Source organism: Bos taurus, chromosome 22 (genome assembly GCF_002263795.3).
Source record: "Bos taurus isolate L1 Dominette 01449 registration number 42190680 breed Hereford chromosome 22, ARS-UCD2.0, whole genome shotgun sequence".
Lineage (NCBI taxonomy): Eukaryota > Metazoa > Chordata > Mammalia > Artiodactyla > Bovidae > Bos > Bos taurus.
Window position 1 is genome coordinate 7,329,765 of NC_037349.1, and position 19,237 is coordinate 7,349,001.

The following is a 19,237-nucleotide window of genomic DNA, read 5'->3' on the forward strand; positions in this document are numbered from 1 at the left end:
TACAGAGGCAACCTCAAAATTCCTATGCAGAGATGGAGGAGCAGAGAGAGAAAAATAAATATTTATAAACAAACTAATATGAAATCCCCATTCAAAATGAGTCTGCAATCCAACATTCCTTACTCCAAGGAAGAAATATGATTGTACAATGAACAAGATCAACAATCAAAACGAGATCACTTGAGATGAACTCAATATAATAAGATAGCGGGGAAAATATTTCAAAATAAACATGCTGATCCATTTGGAGGAAGTAATAACACCCACTAACAAAGAACAAACATTTTTACTGACATCTCATAGAACTGATCCTGCCCAAAGGTGTTAGGAGAGGTGTATGCGGTTGTTAACAGGAAACTTCCTTCCACAGCTGAACTGAACTTCTATTTCAAGATCCTAGTTCTCCCAGAAGTCAGAGACTTCATCTCAGACAATTCAGCATTTCACCCACTCCCCCCTCCTTCAGTGGCACTTTGATATTACAATTTTGGGAAATGATCTTCGTCATCTGTTGTCAGCAACTGCTGAGACTCGCCTAATTCCGCCCAGGCCTCAACCATCAATCCATGGACTGACCTGCTGAGTTTATCCACTGATCATGTGGCCACACTGGAAACGCTCCATTTTCTCCTGTGTTCCTCTGTGGCCTCAGCAGACATAGCAGGGCTTTCTGGAGCCGTTGCTACTTCCTGCTGCTCTGACTGGCGTGAGAGATCAGCCTTCTCCTCCCCACTCCATCTCTGGCTCATAGGAAACCTTGAAGGGACCTTGGTCCTTGTGCAGACACCTATGCTATGCTTCCTTCAAACTTGAACAACAATGGGAAACGCAGGGATCTTGCTTCCTCCCCTTTTGCTCAAATTTTAAGACCTTTGTGGGGATTCCATGGTATTCTCTAACTCTAAGAGCCTGGCCATGGGTGGTGGCCATGCAAGGACCCTTCCCAGGTGTACTTCCTAGCATCTGACTTTTGCTTTCCTTCTGACTCCTCTCTCTCAGCCCATGGAAGCCTCTTCCCTCTCAGGGCCCCTTCCTAAGAAGTTAGATCTGAAGGAGAAAGGCAAGCATGTGTCATTTCAGAAATACAGATGGGACATGCTTAATCTTCAAATCATTAGAAATTCAGAGATGTGAGTGGACAAAGAGAAGTGAAGATTAAGAAAAGCTGGCCAAGCAATATGAAGCATGGTCGAATGTCTTGTAAAAACTGGAATATCTGATATTCAGTACAATTAAGCTTATGCTATTACTCTGTAGACCGCCCCCACCCCTGTCTCTTTAAGCTTCTGTAAAGTTCTAAAGATGAAAGGGCCAGTGTGGGTGAGGTTTTTGTGAAACTCAAGGGACTCAGTTCCACATTTGAGTCAAGATACTGCAAGAAAATATGTGGGACAGTGAGCTCGTTCATGACTTGAACTCATTCAGTGGAGGCACAGTGTCTAGCCAGAGGAAACAATGAGAAGGAAGCCCTCCAGGGGTTCACAGAAATCTTGGGAAGGTTTTAAAAACAAACCTTTTCTAGATTTTCAAAGAGAAGGAAACCTCAGCTGACATCTGGTAGACATGGCTAAAGGAGTGCTTTTAAAAACACATGGGCCCACTCCCAATCTGTGAGCATAGACATAGAAGTATTTTTTTTTTTTTTTGCATTCAGGAAGCATTGATGGACGACTTACTATGGGCTAGATGTGCTGAACTGGGTACCAAGGATACAAGAATGAAAATCACACGGCAGTTGTCATGAAGGCTCTCTGGTCAGTGGTAAACAAATAACTACAGTTTTATGAGCTAAGTGCCATAGAGGGGGATGTAACCTGGGAAAGGGTTAACAGTCCCTCCCCTAACAAATATCAGGGAACCTGGCTCTTTCATTTCCTCATCTGCTCCCGAGGCTCACAGAATGTTTTGCCAACCTGGCCCTAATCCACATGTCTGAATTTCTGACACAGTGCCCTGGATATTTACTTAAGTGTCCTTTGCCTAATTAAACGATGGAAGTTTCTCTTCTCTTTTGACTGTTATTATCATTGCCTGTTGGTTCATGAGCGTAGGACAACTCTGCAGAAGCTCCATGGTTATCGCATGTTATAGTTAAGCTGATGGGAGAACAAGTGTCACCAAAACAGGAAATTGCCCATCATCTCAAAAACCTTTGGGTGAGATAATTGCCTTGATGCCCATAGTTGGCATGGAGGTGGGGGGCGGGGGGGCAATTGTCCCAAAGACTGATGAGATTCTCAGCACATTTAGCTTGAAGATGGAGAGATTTTATGAGACATGCTAGAGATAGAGGGATTGTGTGGGACATGCTTTCTTTAAGTGGGAATGGAAAAGAAGAATTCTCCCCTCCCATTTTCCATAATAACAGCAATCAAAGAAAGAAAGAAAGAAAATAAATTTTGTAAGTGTCAAGAGTTGAGGACGAAACAAAGTTCTTGAATTTCAGACTCTGCAACAGAGGGATTCATAGGACCCTGATAGAAGGATGTTAACTAAAATTTTAGAAACCAATGCCTGATTGAAATTAAAAGGTGTTTATTTGGGGTTTGTTAAGGCTGTAGCCTGGGAGACACAGACTCGAGAAGCACCGGAGTTTGTTCTGCTGGACTACAAAATGAGAGAGGCTGATAAAGGAAAAACCCATGGGTTACACTGAGTTTCAGGAGTGGTTTATCAAGCATTAGAATTGGAGCTGGTGAGAAGTAAGGGAACTTGTTGAGTAAGACTGGGTGGGGTCTGAATATTTCTGGAACTCTCTATTGTCTTTCTGGGTCTCTGCAGGTGCTGCTTCCTCCCCAAGCACCTTCTGCTCTCTTCATCTCTGTTCCTCCTCCTCTCATTCTCCGTGTGTCTCCACTCCAGGAGGCCTACCCTGACCAACCCCTGCTCCACGCCAGGGCCAGGTCTAGAGCTGGCATGCTCACAGCATGCTGCTCTTCTCCTTGAAATTGTCTTCCCCACAAACACTGCCTCGTCCATTCATACACAACTGTGTGATCCTCGAGGGGCAAGAAAAATGGCCTACTCAGTAACATGGGGCTCAGGGTAATACTGAAGGAACGTTTACTGTGTGGGTGAAGACACTCTGCTCATAGGTAAAGGTGAGGAGCACACGGACCCTAAAAGGGACAGGCTCTGAACCCCTCAGGAGTCCTCTCTGGCACTTCTTGGAACACTTAATGTCTTCAAAGGTGTGGAAAGGAGGACAGGTGAGCCAGAATGGCCCAACTACCTGGATAAAGATCCTACCGCCTAGTAAAAAGTAAAGCCAAGGTGAAGTAAATTGGACAGATCGCACATCTTGCCTTATGGCACCACCCTTATGGCAGAAAGTGAAAAGGAACTAAAGAGCCTCTTGATGAAAGAAAAGAGGAGAGTGAAAAAGCTGGCTTAAAACTCAACATTCAAAGAACTAAGATCATGGCATCTGATCCATCACTTCATGGCAAATAGATGGGGAAACAATGGAAATGGTGAGAGACTTTATTTTCTTGGGCTCCAAAATCACTGCAGATGGTAACTGCAGCCATGATATTAAAAGACGGTTGCTCCTGGGAAGAAAAGCTGTGATAAACCTAGACAGCATATTAAAAAGCAGAGACATTACTTTGCTGACAAAGGTACGTCTAGTCAAAGCTATGGTTTTTCCAGTAGTCATGTACAGATGTGAGAGTTGAACCATAAAGAAAGCTGAGCGTCAAAGAACTGATGCTTTTTGAACTGTGGTGTTGGAGAAGACTCTTGAGAGTCCCTTGGACTGCAAGGAGATCAAACCAGTCAATCCTGAAGGAAATCAGTCCTGAATATTCATTGGAAGGACTGATGCTGAAGCTGAAGCTCCAATACTTTGGCCACTTGATGTGAAGAACTGACTCATTGGAAAAGATCCTGATGCTGGGCAAGATTGAAGGCAGGAGGAGAAGGGGACGAAAGAGGATGAGATGGTTGGATGGCATCACTGACTTGATGGACATGAATTTGAGCAAGCTCCGGGAGTTGGTGATGGACAGGGAAGCCTGGCGTGCTGCAGTCCATGGGTTCACAGAGTCCGACACAACTGAGTGACTGAACTGACCTGAACTGAACTGTACATCTTGCTCAGAAATCTATATCGAAGGCTTTGCCAAAGATAAAACGGGAAACCAAACTGAGCTTTAAGTGCAGGACATACTCCTGTCACCTCACCCTGCCATATACTCTGCCTGGTGAGGCCTGTGTTCAGAGTCACAGTTCCCATTTGGTTAATACTTGGTGGGACCACCAAAGGCCAGTGATCTGCAAAAATGACGAATCCCACTCATTAACACAGGCGAAACATACCTGCTATGGAACAAGCACAGTGGTCTGCCAACAGGACCTTGCACCAGGGGTGAAGGGACCCGATTCATGCTCACCAGGTTCTCAGACTTGAGTGGGAAGAATGGAAATACGTATAACACTCCAGGATTTCCTCCTGGAACACACCCTCTTGAACCTGGACCTAGGCCATGGGCGGAAGCTTTGGTTGACAATCCCAGCTGAGTTCAGCCTTCAGACACGCCAGCCCAAAGGCCATCTGGAGTGAAGGAACCTCCAGACGATTCTAGGACCCGGCAGAGGCCGCAGTGTCATGACACCGAGAAGCCATCCTGCAGTCTGTCTGAATTCTGGATGCATGGAATCACACACATCACAAGATAGTTTTTTTATGCCACTTGCGCAAATGTATTGAAGTGCTTGGATGTGTAGCAACAGACCACGAGCAGCAGGCGCATAGTGATGGGAAGCGCCCGTCGGATTAGAAATTAAGGTGTTGGCACCAGAGACTTGCTTAAGTTTTGAGAACAGGTGAACAGAGGCTTTAAAGGGATGGAGGACCCTTCAGTCTGCACTGAGGTTTCTGGCGTCCATGCTGGATTTCAAGTGTTTTCTGTCGGCACAGGCTGCCCACAGCAAGGTCAGGCTAGTGCTGGAGGGTCCTGAGGGATGAAGCTCCTTTCCCCTTTCTGTGCAGCCTCTGCCCTCCCCTTTTCTGGTTGTGTCCATATTCGATACCAAACTCTCTCCTTAGCTTTGTGTCCTTCAGTCAAGCGCGGTGTCCAGTCAGAAGGGCCCAGTTGTTGAACTGAACACAAGGGGTACAAGGAAAGGGCAGTGGCTCCTGGTGGGTGTTCTCCCCAGCCTGTCCCTCAGGTTTCCAGATGACCCTTTACCTGCTTCTGTGGAGGAATGTGATGGGAAAGCACCCAAATAGCCTTCAGGAAACCCTTTCTCCATGGCAAGTGACCTGGGAGGTGCTTTTATGATGTAAAAAATGCCTTTGATGTAAAAACTCCACAAGTGGAGACCCCCTTACGAAATGAGGGCTTAATAAGTGAATCACTTGCTTAAGATCATATTGATGGTGAGTGATGAGCGGGGAGCACCCACCTGTGTTTTTGCACGGCCCCCCCACCGCCCCCAGCCTGTCTCATTTCACCCGGGAGACAGTGGTGCTGGCCTGGGGGCTTACAAGCCTGGGGCTCCTAGGGGACTTCCTTACACATGGAAAGCCCCTGGGGGTACAAATAGAGCAGCTGTCTGCTGGGGAATCAGCTGAGAATCTTCACAGATGGCTGCTGGGTATCTAGTTAGCAAACCTCAGGCCCCAAAGGCTGGAAGGCAGGGGACGACCCGGGAACACGCTCAGTTAGATCAAGAGCAGAGGCTGGGCTGAACCCAGAACCCCTCACCCTGAGCATCTGGACCCTGACCAGACTCTCCTCACAGCCCACGAGTGGCTGGACCACATGAGCCGTCCCCTCTACCACAGACCAGACAGAATCCCTCAGAGTACGGACTGAAAAAGCAATTTCAGGAAATGACTTTTTTAATGATCATAAGGCAAGAAACAAAGGCCACACAAGATCATTTCCTTTGTGTGTCATCTGCCAGAAGACCGAGCGCTTGTTGGGGAAACAGTGAAAAAAAACCCAAACTCAGATGAACACGAAACAATCTCATTCTGAATAAACTGGATTTGCTGAGAAATAACAACGGACAGGCTGACAGATAAAAAGAGAGAGAGACAGTGACTGGCCTGACTCAGAGCAAGGCAAAGAGACAGAGGCAGGTGGGAGGGCTGTGAGCAGTCTTCTTCATCCCCTCCTCGGCTCAAGCAAGGTCTTCTGAAATTGTCTGGCAGTTTCTTAAAAAGTTAAACAGACACTTATCATATGACTGAAGAATTCCATGCCTAGGTGCCTACCCAAGGGAAAGGAAAACAGTTGACCACACAAAGAATTGGGCCCAGATGTTCAGATCAGCATTATTTATAAGAGTTCCAAGCTGGAAGCAGTCTGAATGCCCATCAGCTGACAAATCAACGTTCACACATGGAACACTCCTCGGCAGGAAAACGGAGAACATTCCACATCGCGCTGCAGCATGAATGGATCTCAAACACACGATGCTGAGTGAAAGAAGTCAGACACAGAAGACTATGCTGCTGCTAAGTCGCTTCAGTTGTGTCCGACTCTGCGACCCCATAGACGGCAGTCCACCAGGCTCCCCCGTCCCTGGGATTCTCCAGGCAAGAACACTGGAGTGGGTTGCCATTTCCTTCTCCAATGCATGAAAGTGAAAAGTGAAAGTGAAGTCACTCAGCCGTGTCCAACTCTTAGCGACCCCATGGACTGCAGCCCACCAGGCTCCTCCATCCATGGGATTTTCCAGGCAAGAGTTCCGGAGTGGGGTGCCATTCCTAGTTCTATGAAATTCCAGCAGAAGGCAGAACTACAGAGATGGAAAACATTAGTGGCCACCTGATGTGGGGTGGAAATGAAGACTTCCTGCTTGAGAGAGTCTTCTGAGTGAAAAAAGTGTCCTAAAACTGGATTATGGTGGTGGATTTACACCTGAATAAATTTAGTAAAGGACTTCCCCAGGGGCTCAGCTGGTAAAGAACTCGCCCACCAACGCAGGAGACAAAAGAAATGCCAGTTTGATCCCTGGATCAGGAAGATTCCCTGGAGAAGGGAATGGCTACCCACTCCAGTATTCTTGCCTGGAAAATCCCATGGACAGAGGAGCCTGGTGGGCTACAGTCCATGGGATTGCAAACGGTCAGACATGACTGAGCACCGCCCCCCTGCCACACAAGTTTAGTAAAACCCATCAAAGTGAAAGTGAAAGTAAAGTCGCTCAGTCGTATCCGACTCTTTGCGACCCCATGGACTGTAGCCTACCAGGCTTCTCAGTCCATGGGATTTTCCAGGCAAGAGTACTGGAGTGGGGTGCCATTGCCTTCTCCAGAAAACCCATCAAAGTGTACCCTAATACGAGTGAAATTAATGGTATGTAAATTACACTTCAACAACACTTTTCCAAACAAGACGATCTGCTGATTGTGCAAATCTGGGCCAAGGATGCCAAGGAAAAAGCCCTGCTGTTCATAAGGACGGCTGAAAACATAGTAATGTTCCGGGAACATCAGTGTTATGGATGGGTTAGTTCAGGCCTGCTCAGAAAGCTTTGACATATTTTAAAAAAAGTATTTATTTGGCTGCACCAGGTCTTGGTTGCAGCACACGGGACCTTTAGTTGCAGCATGTGGGATCTAGTTCCCGGACCAGGGATCCCACCTGGGCCCCTTGCATTGGGAGTGTGTAGTTTTAGGCACTGGGCCACCAGGGAAGTCCCCAGAAAGCTCTGACATATTAAAAATCAGCTTAAGGTAAATTTAATATAAAAGGTTTATACATCAGTCAATAAAGGTGTTGTCATTATTTTCCGGGGCTCATCGAATTTTACAAATGACGTTGTAGAAGGTGAAATGTATGCCCCTGAGAGACAAACAAAGAGTTGGATGGGTTTGGGTAGAGTCCAGGGTAGGGTCATTTGTGTATTAAGATTCTGTTTTCCACAGTATGCTGCTGCTGCTAAGTCACTTCAGTCGTGTCTGACTCTGTGCGACCCCATAGACGGCAGCCCACCAGGCTCCCTCATCCCTGGGATTCTCCAGGCAAGAACACTGGAGTGGGTTGCCATTTCCTTCTCCAATGCATAAAAGTGAAAAGTGAAAGTGAAGTCGCTCAGTTGTGTCTGACTCTTAGAGACCCCATGGACTGCAGCCTACCAGGCTCCTCCATCCATGGGATTTTCCAGGCAAGAGTACTGGAGTGGGGGTGCCATTGCCTTAAGTTCCTCAAAAAACTAAAAATAGAACTACCATATGACTCTAGTAATCCCACTCTTGGGCATATACCTGGAAAAAAATCATAATTCAAAAAGATACATGTTTCTCAATATTCATTGCAGTAGTCTTTACAGTAGCCAAGACAAGGAAGCAACCTAAATATCCATTAACAGATGAGTGGATAAAGATGTGCTACATAAATACGATGGAATACTACTCAGTCATCAAAAGAAATGAAACCATGCAATTTGCAGTGACATTGATGGATCTGGAGACTGCCATACAGAGTGAAGAAAGTCAGAAAGAGAAAAACAAACGTCGTATAATGTCGCTTATTTGTGGAATCTAGAAAAATGGTGCACATGAACCTATTGGCAAAGCAGCAATAGAGACATGGATATAGAGAACATACACGTGGGTACCACAGGTAAGGGGGAAGGAAGGCAGTGGGAGGAACTGTGAGCTTGGGATTGACATATATACATTACTGATACTATGTATAGAGTAGTTAAGTAATGAGGACCTACTGTCTAGCAGGGAACTCTAGTCAAAGCTCTAGGGTGACCTAAATGGGAAGGAAATCTGAAAAAGAGGGGACATATGTATAGCTAATTCACTTTACAGCAGAAACTAACACAGCATTGTAAACCAACTATACTCCAATAAAAATTAATTTAAAAATTAAAAAAGGATCGTTTTCCAGAACATAGCATCCTGGACGAGGGGGAGAACCCCAAAAGACTCCCTCACACAAACAAAACACTCTGACTTTGGTGGAGACAGACCAGATTGGAATCCAGTTCCACCTCTCCCTGAAGGTTAAACGTTTTCATCCGTGAAGCGGGCTCTCCACTGCCACCAGTGGGGTGCGGTTCTGAAGGCTGGATGAGGGGAACCAGGGAAGGCGATGGAAGGGAAACAGTCTGCTGAGGCGGTTTCACTCCAGCCCCTGAGCCTCTGGAGAGGCCACAACAGGGAATCTCTGGGACAGGGGATGTGCAGGGGACCAACGCACAAGGCTTTAGTCTCTCGTCTTCCCAGAGCATGTCACAAGGCACAGCTCTTGAGTATCATTTTCTCAATGTTGAGGAACTTAGTGGGAGAAAGAGTGATGCACTGCGGCTTAGGCGCAGGGAGCAGTGCCTGCGGTCCGCCCATCACCCAGAGGATGCGGGACATCCAGCAGCAGATGCTACGCAGACACTCCTCGGCCAGGTCTGGTCTATTTGTTTCAGCACATACATGTCTCCTGCAGAGTTTCCAGACTCCCGGTCATCACTGATGTCTAAGAGACAGAGAAACACACTCCTGTAGAAAGATGCTGTTGGTTAGCAACAGACATCTTTCTTCCTCTCTTAAGAAAATGGACCTCATCTCTGCACAGAATCTAAAATACAAGTAAATAAAAAAGAAACTGCAAACAACCTCTCAAACACCCACCACCCAGATATGCTCATATATTTTAAAAAATTTTTATTTATTTCTTTGATTTTTGGCTGTGCTGGGTCTTCGTTGCTGTGCGCAGGCTCTCTCTAGTTGCGGTGAGTGGGGTCTCTTCTCTAGAGCGGTGCGCGGGCTTCTCACTGCAGCGGCTTCTCTTGTAGTGGAGCACGGGATCTAGGGTGTGTGGGCTCATTAGTTGGGCGTGAGCTCAGTAGTTACTCCGCGGCATGTGGAATCTTCCTGGACAGAGATCTAACCTGTGACGCCTACCCCCAGATATGCTCATGTCAACATTTCCGTTTCTGTCACTGTAGTCTTCTCCTCTGGGAACATGAGCATGTGTCAGTATATGACAGATGCCACACCAGAGCCAGAGGACTGGGCTTCAAACCACATCTCTACAACGTGTAGACGTGAAGTAAACGTGTTAGTCGCTCAGTCGTGTCCAACTCTTTGAGACCCCATGAACTGTAGCCTGCCAGGCTCCTCCATCTACGGGATTGTCCAGACAAGAATACTGGAGTGGGTTGCCATTTCCTTCTCCAGAGGATTTTCCCGGCCCAGGAATCAAACCTGGGTCTCCCACATTGCAGGCAGACTCTTTACCTCCTGAGCTACCAGGGAAGCCCAGTATGTAGACAGGTGACCTGGTAAATGAGGTCATATGCTCCTCTGAGTTCTGGTGAGGGACAAGTGGATTAAATACACAATACGCTCAGAACTGGACATGGTGGAAGACAGTGCTTACGGTGTGAGATCAGGATGCCTGGGGCAGGAAGGGCATCTCCCACAATTGCTGGGGTCTGCACGTCCACACGTGTGCCCGTCTGTTGACGGGTGAACAGGCCTGGACTGAGTGTGTGCATGTGTGCAGCTCTTATGTCCAAATCGACAACACAGGATCCAACTTAAGGCAACATGCTTTTTTCACACCACTTACCATGAAAATATTTTCAAGTAAATAAATACAGATCTGCATCTGCATCTTAGCGGCTCTGGTGTCTCCCACTGTACAGATGTACCAATCTGTCTATGCTTTCCAACTGCTGATGGTCTGCATAATCATTTGGAGTTGTGTTTATGAGCTCTCCTGGTATGTATCACAGAAATTTAAAAGGAAGTCAAAGACCAGAAAAGCAATGGTCCAGTAGATCAAAACAAGACTATTTTCCACTCCTTTGAACCAACCTCAACTTAGTGAAGTGGCTTATTCAGCCCACTCAAGTCTAGTTATGATTTAAATCAGAAGCTATAATTTAATACCTGCTCAACATTAAAAACAGTAAGATCATTTGAATACAAATTTAATAAAAAGGCTACATGATTCTTAACAAAATAAAAATCAGAAAAACTTCAAACGCTTCCCTTCCAACTCTGTGGATGCCTCTGTGTTGCTGGGCTACCAGCCCCACCCCATGACCACGCAGCCTGGACAGGGTGCGTCAGGCACCGCCGGGGGCCAGGGAAACCTAGGTAAGAACACGCCTAGCCCATCTTCCAATCAGAAGTGAATGCTGGCCTTCCGAGTGACAGGTGAGGTATGTGCAAGGCTAGAATTCTGAAGGGTCACAGACTGTTCCAGGGAGTCGGTCTTGCTCCTAGTTTGCATGTCTGTGGGTCTGGACTGTGCGAAAAACCGGCTTGTCCACGAACTCCACGGTGCACAGTTCCAGGCTGCCGTCCTGGCAGGGCGCATGCTCCAGCTCCAGCACCACGATGGTGTTTGGGGTCGAGGTCACCAGGATGTGCTGAGGCACAAACAGGGTCATCTGGGGGCCCCGCACTGGCCAGTAGCGGCCGAGGTTAAAGCCGTTGATCCACACCTGACCCTGGAGAGAGAGAAAACCATCAACCCAGCTGTGCTGACCCCTGAGGGGCATGAGAACCTTGGTGCAGGGGGCGTGGGGTGGGGAAGCAGGCAGTGTCCCCAGGAAGATGCTCAAGTTGGGCAGGAGCTGGGTGGGAGAAGCCACTCATCCCAGTACCCACCCTGCTTCAGGAAGAGACGTGTTTGGTCCCTCCTGTGGCTTCAGTGCCGCGCAGGTCAGCACTGGATGACACTGCGGCACAGTCACCAAGTTTCTGAATTTTGTCCTGGGTCCGGCGCGACGTGGGGGTGGGGTGCCTGTCTGCACACGCCCGCCTCTGCCCGAGGCCTCTGTACACAGTCGCCTCCCTGCCTCCTCAGGAGACGAGCTTTGCCTCTGTGCTCCCCCCTCCTCCAGGCAGATGGGGGCCTTGCTGCCCGAGGTAAGCAGGAGCCCAGCAGCCCAGACACATGCGCCCTCTAGAAGGATGGGGAGTCGAGGAGGGAGAGGCTGGCCGCCCAGGTCGTCTACCTTCTTGCTACCTTTTGATGGTTTTCACACCAGCATAAAAGTGAGGGGTGGGGACTTGCTTCAAGGAGCACAGAGTATCCTACAAGCTGCGAAGACTTCTGCCGATGCTGCTGCTAAGTCGCTTCAGTCGTGTCCGACTCTGTGCGACCCCATAAGACGGCAGCCCAGTAGGCTCCCCCATCCCTGGGATTCTCCAGGCAAGAACACTGGAGTGGGTTGCCATTTCCTTCTCCAATGCATGAAAGTGAAAAGTGAAAGTGAAGTCGCTCAGTCGTGCCCGACTCTTAGGAGTAGGAAAAGCTGCTTCCACCGCAAAACCCAGAAGGAGGAGAAAGTTCTCGGGAATGGGGCCCGGGCTGGGGTGTGTCTGCACAGCGTGAGAGCAGGAGCTAGAATTTGCTGTCAGGTGGGACTTAGCAGTTGACGGAATAGGTGGACCATTCTGTTACGGAGAAAGCAAGGGAGCAAAGGAGAGAAGGTCACACACAAGAGAATACCTGAGAGAGGATGGAGGAAGGAAGAAGGGAGGAGGAGGGGTGGGAGGAAGAAGCACCAAAATTGGCCCCACAATGGCCCTAATGTCTTGGGGAAACATCCTGCAGAGGTCCAGCCCCGGTTGCCCCCTGGAGCCCTGATCCTGAACCCAGCTCTGCGTGCTCACCCTGGAGCTACCTACTCAGGTCTCACCTTTGGGTAATTTTCAGCCCCCAGGTGGCCCCTGGATGCAAGCTTCCCACCTGGCTTCAAACCTTATTCCTGCCGCCTCCTGCCTGTATGACCCTGGGCAGGTCCCCACTCCCACTGGTACCTGGGGACGGGGGGCAGGCAGGAGGAAGCCGCGCATGGTCAGCATGGTGTGGCTGCAACCCTCACGCCACCCAGTGAAAAGACCTTGGCCTCCACGTCCCCTTGAAAGGAAGCCAGTGATGGAAAGCCACCTGTCTGTCGGGATAAGTCATTTAGAAAAAGGGTGACAGTTTCACACTTCTCAGAATTATTTTACTCTTGTTTTTACCGCGGGATATGCTATCTCGATCCATGCCGAAGGTACATGCAAACGACAGCTTCACCAGGGTTTATCACATTGAAGATCTGGTGGTGCCCCGTTTCCGCAGTGTTAGAGAACAGTAGAGGCCGACTCTGCAGTCGGGGTAGGGGCAGATGGGCTCCAAGGGGAAGCGAGGGAGAGCGCTGTGAGCAGCACGTGTGGGCAACCCCGGCCCCACCTTGCGTCCTGGCCACACCGAGGACCAGTCCCTGCCAAGATGCTGCCCCTCCAATACCTCTCCCGCTGCACCGAGCGGGTCTCCTGTGTTGGTTATTGGGACTGGGGAGCTGGGTGAGAAAAGGCGCCCCCAGCTCCCTCCAGGGTTAGGGGGTGCAATTCACCTGGCGGAGGAGATGAGGTGCAGCGGGCTGGGGCCCCAGGAGCACCTTGCTTGACACTGGAAGGTGGCAGGGGAGCTGGGCCACTGTCAGGGGCTTGCACGGGTAGACGGGGGACTGGCACCTGTGGGCTCAGCTCACCCTTGGTCCCCCAACTACCCCAGGTCTAGCTTATCCCCCAAATGCTGCCTTGCTCACAAACAGTGCAGTAGCTGCACGAGCCAACAGCCCTAAAGACCCCCTCCATGAGCTTCCAGGGGTACCACTTCCTCCTGGGAGCCCCTCGAGGTGCCGACTGGACCAGCCGGGGAGGAAGATGAGCGTTTCTGCCTTTGATTCTCCAGTCCCTCTTCCAACTTTCGCTTCTCCGGCTGCCCCCACATTTCTGGAAGGTCCAGCTGCCACCAGTCAACACTCAGGGTGGCCCCACTTCCCAGACTGCTCTGTGACTGACAGATGTAACCCCTAACCGTCACTCCTAGTTGCTCATCAAAGTGGATGTAATTTTTCTTCTGACCCTCCTGGCTTTGGATCATCTGTTTAAGTTTTCTTTTCTCTCCCAAATTATCACCCATTTGGAGCCTTCAGCCCCCATCTGGATTCTGCCTCCTAACTCACCTAAGTGACTCTAACATGTAGATATTGTGCCTGGCCCCTTCTCTCCAACCTTCCCCAAACTCAGGATTACAGGATCTTTGTCGTTGGTGGTTAGTCTCTAAGTCGTGTCCACCTGTTTTGTGACCTCATGCTGTAGGGTCATTCTGTAGCCCACCAGGCTTCTCCATGGAATTCTCCAGGCAAGAATACTGCATTTCCTTCTCCAGGGGATCTTCCTGACCCAGGAATCAAACCTGTGCCTCCTACATTGCAGGCAAGTTCTTTGATTTTGGTTAATTCTCCAAAGCAAGAAAAGTCTTCAGGACAGTTTCCCTCTACTCTCCGTCCTGAACAGAATGGGCGTGCGGGGATGCCTATGACAGTTTGGTTGCCCTTCCAACCCAGAGGAATGAAGGATTCGGAGAGCACAGGTCATGGTACATAGTCCTGAGGCCCTGCTGGTCCACAGAACTGTCCACAGAGATGGAGGGCTTGGTGTTGCCCCACAGGGTAGCTACCTGCACTGACCAGCGGCTGGTGCAAGGGAGGAACTAAATTTTCACTTTGAATTAATTCAAAGGTAAATGGAAAATAGCCAGGTGGCCGGTGACCATTGTGCTGAGCAGCTCAGCAGAGGTGTGGTGAATGCCCATCACTCCATCATCAGACCCATCTCCCTGCTCCTCTCTACCTTCCCAGCCAGTTCTTCAGACACATTCCGGGCAGCGCTGGCTCAGGAGCCTGGAGCCACTCCCCACCCCACCCCACCGCCTGGGCAGGTCCCCCTGCTTCCTCTAACTCTAGATCCCAGGCTCCACATAGCAATCCCCCACACTCCAAGCCTTCGGATCCCTCAAGTGTCCACCCCATCACCACCTCCACAGAGAGAAGGTCATCTCACCCTCCTCAGTCCTGGGGCTTCCAAGTCCCTCGCTTGCCCTTTAATATGATTCTTCTAGTTACTGTCATTGTTTGCACACGCAGTCACTTGTTTGACTACTGGTTTATCAGCTATTTGCAGCAGAGAGACATACAATGTACACCCACGACACCCAGGAGGTAAGACTCGTGGACGATTCTGCCCGGGCAAATACCCAGCCCCACTTCAAGAATACTCCTGTCCCTCCCCTCCCAGCTTAAGAATTTTAGGGACTACTGTTCACAGGCAGAACAATGCAGCATTTGCCTACTCCCTTGATTAACACTGTGATTTTTTTAAAACACAATTTTTTACGGCACTAAAAAATCAGTTTAGGACTTCCCTGGTGGTCCAGTGATTAAGAATCTGCCTTCCAATGCAGGGGACATAGGTTCAATCCCGGGTCTGGGAAGATCCCGCATGCTGTGAGCAACTAAACCCGTGTCCACAGCTTCTGAAACCCATGCTCTAGAGCCTGTGCCCTCCAACAAGAGGAGTCACCGCAATGAGAAGCCGGCGCGGTGCTACTGGCGCGTGGCCCTCGATTGCACAACTAGAGAAAGCCTACGCTCCGTAACTAAGATCCAGCGCAGCCAAAAAAAAATCACTTTAAAAGAGTCAAACTGAAAAAAAACTATTAAAATATATATGTACATTCTGATTCTTGTTTCTCTTTTAAAAAATTATGCTGAAATTATTGGTGCGGGGAGAGTAGGCCCATGTGATCTGAATAGACATAACTCTTTTTTTCCCTTTTGTTCTAGCCATGTGGCTTGGGGATCTTAGTTTCCTGCCCAGGGATAGCACCTGTGCCCCTTGGGGTGCAAGCTCGGAGTCCCAACCATTGGACCTCCAGGAAAGTTCCTAAAAGTAGACACACTCTTAATCAACACAGTTAAGTATTAATACATACTAAGGCCGAGCATCTGTAGAGTGAACACTGATGGCTTCAGAGTTTCCCTGGGTTGTCCCAGCTGAGACATCTCCATGACAAATGCTGACTTTCTCTGACTGTGGCTTGACCCCTGACAGACTCCCCGCTCTCCGCTAAATATTATCACCAAGGTTGTAATAGTTCCAGTGAAGGACAGGCTCCTGGCAGTGACTGACTTGCTTCTGTGTTAATCAGGCAGACATGTGTCTGTCTGTTTTCAATTCTCCAGATAAATAGAACCCTCTGAGAAGAATGTAAAACAAAAGATTCAATCCTGGTTTAAGTCATAGCTTCAACATTCTCAAATGTGGTCAGGAGTTCCTTTAACAACACCAAACTTGGGTTGAAGGTTGACTCTGTTCTACTCTGGAAGAAGACATTTAGATACTTGGAAGACTTAAAGGTCCATTTCTCAAGGTTAAAAGGTTCTCACATGCATGATTCATGAGTATTTATGGTGCTAACTTGGGAGGAAAAAATAAAGAAAAAAAAGTAAAACAGTGAGAGATAAGATGTTAAATAAACCTCCACACAGGAGAAAACCAAAATCTCCCCTGCCTTCAGACCCCAAGTCTGTAGCTGATGCAACACCTTTCCTTCCTCCTTTGTCTTAGAATAAAAAGTTTACGATTTCTCTGTATTTTAGGACAGACCCAGATAGAATCGAAGCCACGAAAATGCAGAATATTAACATAAAGGATGAGTCACTTCCTGCTCTCAGCAAACCCCCAAAGATAAATTCCTTCCTTTTCAACTCGCCCTGGGTGCCAGCATCGCTTGATCTTTTTATGGAGCATCTCCTCTATGACTTTCCTCATGCGTCCTCACGTTCCTGGAATGAAGCTAAGAACTGGTAAGCGAAAACCATCTCTAGGCAGCCATATACCATTTGTTGCGGAGTCCATGCACTAAAATTTGTAGAGATTCTCCTTTACTCAGAGCCCATTTACTCCTGTTGGCATACAATTCTTACAAGCCTTGTTACTAAATTAATATACATTTGGGCAAAGGTGTCTATCTAGTTTCCAGGTTCACAGGACTTGTGATTAGAAACAATGAATGAAGTGGAAATAGTAAACCTTGTTAGGGGTAGGAGAACTGAAAATCAGGCCAAAAAGAGTTGAAAAAGCATATCAAATTCAGAATGAAAGTAGGGTCAAACAGGGCTAAGACTTCGTGGTAGGCTGCAGAAATGCCCACAACTTTTCACAGCATATGCACTCAGGAAGTAGAATCTTGAATGGGGCTGGTCGAGTGTTGGGCAAAGAACATGGAAGAAGTGACTTGTGAATTCTGACTTGGGTCTTAAGAATCCTTGCACATCTGCATTTTTTTCTTTGAACACTGCCAGTCATCATACGAGCAAGCCCAGGTTGGCTTGCTAGATGATGAGAGAGACACAGACCGATCTGTATGGCCTCAGCAGACAGCCAGCCAAGCCCCAAGACGAGGGCCTCCTCACTGACTGGAAGGGCTTGCCCAGCCAAGACCAGCGGAACCACAACCCAGTCCGCCAACACTCCCAATCAGGAGCTAAATAGAGGGTTGCTGTTTGACACCACTAAGTTTGGGGTGGTTTTTTAGACAGCGAAAGCTAACTGATAACACAACTCCATGGCATCAGTGTACAGCAGCATGCTACTTTTCAGTAAAGTAAATGATGTCATTGAACCCAATTTCACAAGAGTAGGGTTATCCTCTACTAGTCAGTTCCTCTTTCACCAATTAGCCTCCAAATCCCATCTCCAAGTCCCCACCTCTGTCGTATCTGTACCTCTCTCAGGGTTGTTGTAAGTAAGTGAGAGGATTCAGGTGAGCACTCAGCATGGTGGCTGGTGTGCAGGGAGCTCTCCACAAGACTGCTGGTATTGTTTCCCACAGCTGGGCCCCTTTTTCATCCTCTCTGCTGCACTAAATTCCAGCTTCCTTGCTTGTCCCTGGACCACTTCTCCTGCAGAAGAGCAAGTGTTGGGGAATGAGGAAGAAGGGTCTGTCTTATATATATCAGATGAGATCTGAGGCCTCCAGTGGTCAGTCCACCCTGGTGGTTGGATGTGGTGTTCCCCGTCCTCAAAAATGATGAGCTGGAAATCGGGGTGTTACATCTGTGGGGATGAGCTCCCCTCAAAGTGTAAGCAGAGGGCCCTGAATCAAGTCCTGAGAACTGAAACACAGACAGAGAAAGAAAAGCCTGAGAAGGAACGAAGACAAGGTAGGAAACCAGAAGTTCGGTCGTAGACATCAGGAGAGCTTCAAGGGAGGGCGTGGTTACCTGTGTCAGATGTTACTTGCCAAGAAGTTAAGTGAGACATGTCTGGGGAGCATGTCACCACGTGGGTGTCAGTGATCTCAGCAGGGACAGCTTCCGAGCATGGGTGCAGAGTTCCTGCCCACTGCCGTCCACTCTACAGACTGAGTCCTTTCCTGACAGGCATCTTCCCGCTGCATTCCCATAAGTGCTGAAGTCTCCCCTTTAACTTGCCTCACACAGCCCGGCCCCCACAACCTGTACAGAATTATCCATAGAGACTCAAGATTGACGGGCCATCTAGAAGATGACCATCAGGTCTGGAAACAGAGATGACACAATTTCATTGTGCTGAATGCAACTTTCCTTTTTTGCTGTGTTCCAGACTTCATGGCCACTCCCTGTGACGACCAAGAGCGGACAGCTCTTCCTGAATGAGTAGGAAGTACCTGAGTGGCCTCTGACCCCCACCGTGCTTCCTGAGTCATTCCCCTCAGAGGCTGACAGCGCCATAACTCCAGTTGTGTAGGCTCCAAATTCTGGAGTCCTAGTTCTGAACAACCTGTTGGGGATTCCCATGAGCCCCTCCTCAGATTCAATGTCCTAGAATGGCTCACAGAATGCAGAAAAACACTTTACTGATATCTATGGGGTTATTATAAAGGATACAACTCAGAAATGGCCAGACAAAAAAGATTCACAGGGCAAGGTATTAGGGGTGCGGGGCTGAGCTGCCGGCCGTCTCCATCTGTACCTCCCACCCAGGTGTAAGCTGTCAAGTGTTCACCGACCCAAAAGCTCCTGAATCTTGTTGTTCTAAAGTTTTTTTGTAGAATTTCATTTCCAGTCCCTGACCCTAACTCCAGAGGTTGAGGAAGGATGGGCTGAAAGTCCCAATGTCTAATCACATTGTCTTTCTGGTGACTAGGCCTCAGGATAGGACTGATCACCAGAAAGACCAAATGATTAGAGAGCTGGAAATGTCAAAAGCAAGATTCAAAAAGAGTCTCCAAATAGAAGATAGTTATCAACCCTTCATTATAAATTCTTTTATCCATGGTTCTTTTACAGCTTCTTGCTTTTCATCTATATTCAATGTTGATTTTTTTTGGTCACCAGCATGTGGTGTCTCTGTTCCCTGACCAGGGATCGAACCTGTGCCCCTGGCAGTGGAAGCTTGGAGTTCTAACCAGTGGACCACAAGGGAGGTCCCTCT

At 48.4% G+C, this 19,237-nt stretch overlaps 1 protein-coding gene across 1 annotated transcript in view; it reads right to left on the bottom strand.

Moving 5' to 3' along the window:
* Positions 1-10,887: 10,887 nt before the first annotated feature.
* The window catches only part of GLB1 (galactosidase beta 1), a 103,980-nt gene continuing 95,630 nt past the window's right edge, over positions 10,888-19,237 (bottom strand). Inside the window, 1 exon segment of the mRNA NM_001035043.1 lies at positions 10,888-11,427. Within this exon segment, the coding sequence (NP_001030215.1) occupies positions 11,197-11,427 (231 nt within the window). The 3' untranslated portion in view covers positions 10,888-11,196.